The sequence below is a fragment of the Octodon degus genome, unplaced genomic scaffold (assembly GCF_000260255.1).
Source record: "Octodon degus isolate 3935 unplaced genomic scaffold, OctDeg1.0 scaffold00065, whole genome shotgun sequence".
NCBI classification, from domain to species: domain Eukaryota; kingdom Metazoa; phylum Chordata; class Mammalia; order Rodentia; family Octodontidae; genus Octodon; species Octodon degus.
Genome location: NW_004524641.1, coordinates 9,557,447 through 9,565,332, shown reverse-complemented (window position 1 = coordinate 9,565,332; position 7,886 = coordinate 9,557,447). Strand labels below are relative to the sequence as shown.

General features: G+C 46.2%; 2 protein-coding genes across 7 annotated transcripts in view; both read left to right on the top strand.

Moving 5' to 3' along the window:
* The first annotated feature begins 1,902 nt into the window (after window positions 1-1,902).
* The window catches only part of Erich2 (glutamate rich 2), a 58,698-nt gene continuing 52,714 nt past the window's right edge, over window positions 1,903-7,886 (top strand). For 2 of the 6 annotated variants that reach the window (XM_023719194.1, XM_023719191.1), the window contains exons 1-2: window positions 1,903-1,993; window positions 2,093-2,146. The gene's annotated coding sequence lies outside the window, so the exon portion shown is untranslated. Of the gene's footprint in view, window positions 1,994-2,068; window positions 2,208-7,886 lie in introns of all 6 variants that reach the window. The other 4 variants (XM_023719193.1, XM_023719189.1, XM_023719190.1 and 1 more) reach the window with 3 other exon arrangements.
* On the top strand, window positions 6,664-7,380 carry LOC101567896 (60S ribosomal protein L10-like). Its single transcript, XM_004634768.3, has one exon. The coding sequence runs from the start codon at window positions 6,688-6,690 to the stop codon at window positions 7,330-7,332; it is 645 nt and encodes a 214-aa protein (XP_004634825.1). The 5' UTR covers window positions 6,664-6,687; the 3' UTR covers window positions 7,333-7,380.

Genomic DNA, 7,886 nt, shown 5'->3' with positions numbered 1-7,886 from the left:
AGCTTCCTATTACTAAGTCCCCAATAGATATTTTCAAGACAATCACAAAGTTGAAAATTTCACAGGAGATGTACAGATCAAGAGAATTTCAAAATAACTAAATCTCTGTATATTCTTAAGCTTAGGGAGTAAAATAATAATAATACATGGTTGCATAATTAAGCACCATCTACATATCACAACTTACATAGTTTTATCATTTGAAGTTCAGCACCATCTACCAAGATACCTGGAGTTTACCTAATTCCACAGGTTAAATAGTGATTATAATTAGTGTTAGTTTTTTTTTGGGGGGGGGGCAGCACAGTAAAGAGATAAGAAAGATAAAAAAAAAGTCTTCATTAACCCTAAAGACGGGACTGAGAAGATGGGGAGAGCCGGGGAGATGGCTCAGTAGGATAAGCGCTAGACTGGCAAATGCAAGGATCTGAGTTCAATCCCCGGTTCTGCCAAAGAGAGAGAGAGAGAGAGAGAGAGAGAGAGAGAAGATGGGGAGGATCCTCTGACCTGAGACAAAGAAAGCTGAGACTTTAATGGCCTCCTGGTATGGGCGGGGTTTGAGGGGCAGATTTAATGACATCTAAAGAGCTGGTTGGGGCCTCTCATGTGTGTGCCGAAAGATGAGAGGAAACTGTATCTAGGACTGGGTTGGGGAAGAAGAGGGACATGGTCATTGAGAAGATAAACTGTTGTTTTAAGGGCTTTAGCCATGTTAAATGACCACCATAATAACTCAGCCATTCATACTAGGGCCAGAACCTACCACCTAGTATATGGCTACTATGTGAAATTCTGACCCAGATTTAACCCCAACAAAGGCCTTCTTGCAAAACGCATTGCCTAGCAACAAATAAACCTACTTTTTGAATCCCAAATTGGGCTTCTTTCCAAGAACAAACTTTTGGGGGAAAGTTAGAATTTTCTAACACAAACACTCTCCCTATCCTCTTTTGTAACTAAAGCAATTTTTAAAGCAAGGCTATCTTCCGGCGCTCTAGGATAGGAACCTGGAATTTGGACCAGACTAGTAGGAAAGTTGAGCCTCTGGTTGTTATCATTTGGAAGAGATTTCTGGGAGAACTGGCTCGCAGAGGCTCCTGGGAAACCCATAATCTTGAGGCGACCACAACTTGGGGAACCATGCTCTTCAAGGGACATTTGTTCATCTACAGCCGGGGACATCCATCCCTCAGATTTTAGTCACCTTCCTGGTGCTGGGACAAAAATAACCCACATCAGCAACTTGAGGAAAAGTTTGTTTGTAATTTCAAATCCATAGCTTTGGCTGGCTCCAAGGCAGGGCGGCATAGCAGAGGCGATTGGAGGATAGGAAGCTGCTCACCTCATGGTGACCGAGAGGCAGGGAGCGGAGGGGGCAGCAGGGAAGGGACATAAGCCATTCCTGGTCAAGTCCACGATACTCCGCCTCTTCCGGCCAGAAGGACCCTCTAAAAGCAAGTCAGCTCCAGCGCCCCTGTAATCCAGTAACCTCTCAACACACCCACTTTTGAACGCAGGAAGCTTTAGGGGTCCATCTGGATTACAAACTATAACCCCTACCAACACAAAACACCGATTACTTCCTAAGCTTAAAACAGCCAGCCCCTTCCGCTCTACACCCTAGAATCAGAATCAGGAATGGACACCGAGATTCCAATCCCCACGCCCCACTTGGGCAGCTCCCCGCGTAACCAAGCCTGTGCGCACAGAGCGATTTATTGCCCTGGTGGGATCCCCCCGGACGCCCCACCGCTGCTCGCCCCGCCCCCTCCGCGGCTCCCGGGGTGTCCTCGCCGCAGCCCCGCCCTTCTAGTCCCGCCCCTCCACCTCGCGTGTCCCGCCTCCTTGCTCCTGCTCCGCCCCCTATCGAAGCGCCACTGCGCGGGAGTGCGTGGTCCTGTCTCCATGACGACGCGGCGTCTCTGGCTCCCAGTTCCGGACCCCGGCTCTCCGCGTCCGCCCTTCGGAGGATCGGCTTGAGAGGGCAGCTATGGTAAGAAGTGCTGCGGGGTGAGCGGGTCTCCTCTCCCTTTCACAGCATGCGTGATCTCTGACGCCCTCTGCCCAGCTCCCGAACCCTCCAACTTCCCAGCTCCTGCAGGTGCAGGCTTGGTGTCCCGCGGCCGCCGGGGCTCCGCCCACGAAGGTAGGATCAGCGTGGCTGGAGTGATCCACCCCCAACAGGAAGTCTAGCGTGGGGGAGACAGGTCTGTGTTTACAGGAGTGTGCAAGGTAACAGGGGAGGGGTGCTGTTAACAGGCCTGTCTGCACCTGCGGATTTGTATGCGCCAACTCTCCCACATATGTACGCTGAAAACAGCCACGTTCCTTTCTGGGGCTTCCTGCTCCCTCCTTGGTCCTCGACGTGGCCCCCAATTCTTGTAGGTATTTTTGGAAACAGTTTATGGCTTCTAGGGGCGAGCACCCGCTGGCTGTAAAGGCATCACTACTGGCAAGATGCAAACTGTTTGGCTATAAAAATGCCTGTAGAATTTGAAAGTCGTGGACCTTACTTTCATCTGTAAAATGAAGGGTTCAGGCACGTCAACTCTTGGGTCCCGTCTGAAGGACCCGAAACTTCCAGAGTCAAGATGCGGTCGTCTTTTGACGCTCCAGCTTCTCTGCACTGTGTCCCTATAACATTTAAAATAATACACGGCGTAATGATCAATTTATCACTTGGCACAAGTGCCTTGTTGGAGCAGTTCTACCACAAAAGAGCTTCTGGAAGTTGCTTTTTCTAAATAGATCTGAAAAAGACACTGAAAATGTCCTTTGTTTCATTTTTTCAAAAACCAAATACAACAATCTCAAAATTGAAGTTTTGTTATCTCCACAGAGCAAAGCCACTGCTTTTTAGAGTTAAAGAGCTTACCAGATCTGATCACCTTTGGAGGGATGCCACCACACCAGCTCCAGAATTCCAGGCCTTGTTACCCAGACCAGGGATTATGCTACCATCTCAGTGCTTTCTCCCCTTTCTTTCCCTGTGTGGTCTCCTGTGTGCACCTGGCATGCAGGACAGTCCTGCTAGGTCTTGCTAGGCTGTAGGTAGTAATGTTGTAGGCAGCTAAATGAGATTGAAATTTAATAGGCAGTCAGACAGGGATAGGCCCTCAAGGACAATATGGAAGACAATTTGGAAGAGGCAGATACTCTTCCAAATTGTTGTTGAGGGCCAGACTCTCAAGATAAAAGAGTAAGAAAAGGCAGTCACATACTTCCCTAAAGATGTGTATCAGGGATTGATATTCTAAATAGGTATCAATCACCCTAAAAAAAAAAAAAAAAAGCCCCAAAAGAGTATTTAGCTCAACCCCAACAGGAAGACACCTTGTTCTATATTCATGCCGGCTTGCTACATGACTTGTTTCCCCATTTGATTCCGATTTAATCAATTTTACTTGAGCAATGGTGCTTGTAATCTCATTGGTTGACCATAGTATTGTCCCACCTCATGCCCACCTAAGCAAGTTCCCGTAGTTTTCACCCTAGGCCCGCCTCATCATATAGTTTTGCTCTATAAAATCCCTGAAAAAGGCAGTTTCCTGGGTAACTCTAGGGTTCCCCTTTTGTCCCCCTCTTGGACAGAAGCTTTCTTTCCCAATAAATATTCTATTCTTAACCTCTGTTTTGTTCCTAAAATTCGTTCTTTGATTTTAGAGAACATGAACTCGTCCAAGTATCTTTCAGGTTGGGAGTTTCATTTTTTCCCCCTGTATCATTAACAGTAGTGATAGGAGGAGGGGAAGGAGTTTTAGTCATTGTAATAAATGTGCTGTTATTATCATTTATTATAAGCTATGATTTTAACCTACACAATATTTCTGGAGCTATACTCTTGCCTTTTCAAAGGAATAGAACAACACACATTCAGATGATCTACCAGTCTCTCTGTGCTCTTCCTGTTACCCCCCCATCCTAGACACCCAAAGTAGAAGCTTCAAATTCTCTTCCTTTTCTCTCACTTCACTGTCCAGTGACTGTCAGTTTTACTTCTCTTCTTTCCAAGTGTACTTCTCTCATTTTATATATCATTGTCTTCTCCCTGAACTAGAGTTTGGAAATTTCGTTTCTATAAAGGGGCAGATAACAAATCTGTTAGGCATCACAGGCCATACTGCTACAGCAAGCAGAAACACCAAGTCGACACCCACGATTTCGAGGCCAGTGTATTTACATTGAGGGGCATTGATTGAGAGCATTCCCAAAATATCAGGCTCTGATCTCTGGCAAGCAGGAAGAGTAGAGGCCAAATGACATCTCACTTGGGGATGGGTTTATACAGTGTGCATCGTAGTGAACAGCTGTTTCTAAGAGACAGAAGCAGCCAGAACTACGACAAGAACAACTGCCTGGGCATCTGAGAAACTGGAGTATGCTGGCTGTGGGGCAGCATTTTCTGTTACAATAATATCTTTGTGGAAACTACTATAGCTTGGAAACTACAAAAAAATGAGCAAATCTGTCTACATTCCAATAAAATTTCATTTACCAAAGTAAATGAAACTCACACGTGGCCTGTTGGCTATTCTTTTTACAGTTCACTCTACTGAATTTCTTTTCCGAAAGATCTGTTGTGGTCTATTGTGTGATCTTCCTTCAAAACTTTTTTATTTTCCTTTTTTTTTTTTTTGGCAGAACTGGGGATTGAACTCAGGCCCTTGAGCTTGCCAAGCAAGTGGTTATTCTACTGAGCCGTCTCACCAGTCTCACCTGCAAAACTTTGGATTAGTTTATATTATCTGGGGTCACAGCCCTAAATATTTAGCATATGGCAACTAATGACTCAGAATTGTCCCATATCTATTGCCATTTTCTAAGAACACACAACTGGACTGCTCTCTACCACTTATTTTTTTACATATTTGGCACTGGGTCTCACTATGCAGCTCAGACTCATAGTGATCCTCCTGTTTGCAGCCTCCCCAGTGCTGGGATTACAGGCGAGTGCCATGTTGGGTCTGGCCAGCACAGTATGCCGGGGACGGGTCAGTGGGGCATTGAACCCTGGTCCTTGTGCTGGCCTAAGCAGGCATTCAGTCCCCTGAGATATCTCTCCAGCCTCCTTCTCTTATTAGCTGACTACTTGATCCTGATCCTGACCTAACTGTGCAGTTTGACTTGTTCTTGTTCCCCATAGCAAGTTTGGGACAACCCATTTTACCACATTCCAAGATTGTGAATGTGATGTTAGTGATTGATTCAACCATAGCAGGTATAACTAATCATTTCCCACTTGGTGGGCCTATGGGCTAGGTTAATTCTAGATCCTATTACACATGTGTCTACTGTTTTGGTTTTCAAAGAGTAGGAGGTATATTAGTGTAGATCTCTTTTAGTTTTTTTTTTTTTAATATTTTATTTATTTGTGTGTGTGTGTGTGTGTGTGGCCAGCTCAGCCCACCAGGGGGCAGGGCTGGCTGGCATGTGGTGCTGGGGGATTGAACCGCGGTCCCTATTTGCTAAGCTTGTTCTAAGTAGGTGCTTTAGACCACTGAGCCATCTCACCAGCCCCGTCTTTTAGTTTTTGTTGTTGTTTTTTTTATGGTACCGGGGATTGAACTCAGTTGTGCTTGCCAAGCAAGGGCTTATTCTACTGAGCTATCTCCCCGCCCCTCTTTTAGTTTTAAGTGACCAAAAAATCAGCTTGTTGAAATGTTGAAAGACAGACAGAGACAGAGATGGGAGATTGGTTCCTTGGCCCTTGGCAAAGGCTAGGTTAAGCTGGAAATGGACTCAAACATCAGTAGGGATGTAGATGAGAATCTAATTCTTCCCCCCCTTTTAATTCCCCCCCCTCCACCTCATCCTTGTCTCTCCATTTCTCATTTCTTAGTTATCTGTATATTCTGCTTTACTCACAAGCTGTTTTTCCCCTAGAAGGTAGAATCATGAGCCCTGAGAAGTCCAACTTTATAACAGTTCCACTCAGAAAATGTCTTGGGGAAAGGTTGTAATAAACTTAGCCTAAGTCACAGGCACACACGCCTGTCAGTGTTAACTTGTGAATCACCGTGTTCTGGGGACAATACCACCCTGCAGTCAGGTAGGCTGGATTTGTTCACCAGTGCAGTATTTTGTATTCAGATGGGTTGGGTCTGTCTACAAATTAGGAAGTAGGGTCTAAAGGCGGATAATGCCCTAATTGAGGTACTATGGAAAATATGATACTTGAAGAAATTGAAGAAACCCAGAAACAGATCTTAGAGCGGGAGTCTGGACTAGAAGGTGGTTGGTTCAGAGGCAGTGGATTCTCTTTCTCTGTCTTTTCAGGTGTCTCCACTACCTCCTAACTCTTTTTTTTTTGGCTCAGTCTATGAGCCCAAAAGAATTTGTTCGATCCTATTAATCACCATGATCTCAGTTTGGGGAGTATGGGAGAATTACATGCTGGCCCCGTAGAGGGAAGCACTTGGTATGATGCCTTGAAGCTTGGTAGGGAATCTAGCATCAGATTCTAGGCTTCTCCAAAGCAGGCAGTCATTTTTGTGTTCTCCAGAGTTTAGTACGGACATCTGATACATAGTAGACTCTCATAAATTATTTTATATTTATTGCTGGGGAACCCAGAGATTGGCCCATGCTAAATACAAACTTTTTTTTCAAATACAAACTTTAATACCAAGTTAAACCCCCAGACCACTCTTTTCCTTCGGTGCACCTTCGAAGACCTTTGGTGTCGCCATGGGATGTCGTCCCGCCCGGTGTTACCGGTACTGTAAGAACAAGCCGTACCCAAAGTCCCACTTCTGCCGAGGTGTCCCTGATGCCAAGATTCACGTCTTTGACCTGGGGTGGAAGAAAGCAAAAGTGGATGAGTTCCCGCTCTGCGGCCACCTGGTGTCTGATGAGTATGAGCAGCTCTCCTCGGAAGCCCTGGAAGCTGCCCGGATTTGTGCCAACAAGTACATGGTAAAAAGCTGTGGCAAAGATGGCTTCCATATCTGGGTGCGGCTCCACCCTTTCCATGTCATCCGCATCAACAAGATGTTGTCCTGTGCTGGGGCTGACAGGCTCCAGACTGGCATGCGGGGTACCTTTGGGAAGCCCCAGGGCACAGTGGCAAGGGTCCACATTGGGCAGGTCATCATGTCCATCCGCACCAAGCTGCAGAACAAGGAGCATGTGATCGAGGCCCTACGCAGGGCCAAGTTTAAGTTCCCTGGCCGCCAGAAGATCCACATTTCCAAAAAGTGGGGCTTCACCAAATTCACTGCGGATGAATTTGAAGACATGGTGGCCGAGAAGCGCCTCATCCCTGATGGCTGTGGGGTGAAATACATCCCAAACCGCGGTCCCCTGGACAAGTGGCGAGCCCTGCACTCCTGAAGGCTTCCACTGTGCCATCCCCAACAAGTTCATGAATAAATGTTCTCTCTTCTAAAAAAAAAAAAAAAACCAAACCAAATGTTTCTTTAAATAGACATTGACTATTACATAAAAATAGGGAATTATGGGCTGGGAAGATAGCTCAGCTGTCTAATGTCCTGGCCTTAATCCCAGTGCTGGGGAGGCTGAGATAGGAGGATCACTATGAGTCCAAGCTGTGTAGCAAGACTCTGTACCAAAATAAATAAATAAAAGATGAAAAAGAAAATTGGAGATTATCATAATTATTGCCCTAAGGGTTGGCGGGATAGCTCAGTAGACTAAATGCTTGCTTAGGCAAGCCTGGGGATGGGGGCTCGATCCTGGGCACCACATGCCATGCCGGCCCTGCCCCCAGGGCACACTGAGCCAGCCACTGAGACCTGGCATAGTGGCGCACGCCTATAATCCCAGTCCTGGGAGGGCTGAAAACAGGAGAATCACTATGAGTCTGAGCTGGGTAGTGAGACCCTGTACCAAATACATTAAAAATAAACAACAACAACAACCAAAAA

What these genes read in the sequence shown, in the direction of transcription:
- LOC101567896 (XM_004634768.3), top strand. Translation starts at nt 6,688, where the DNA reads ATGGGATGTCGTCCCGCCCGGTGTTACCGGTACTGTAAGAACAAGCCG.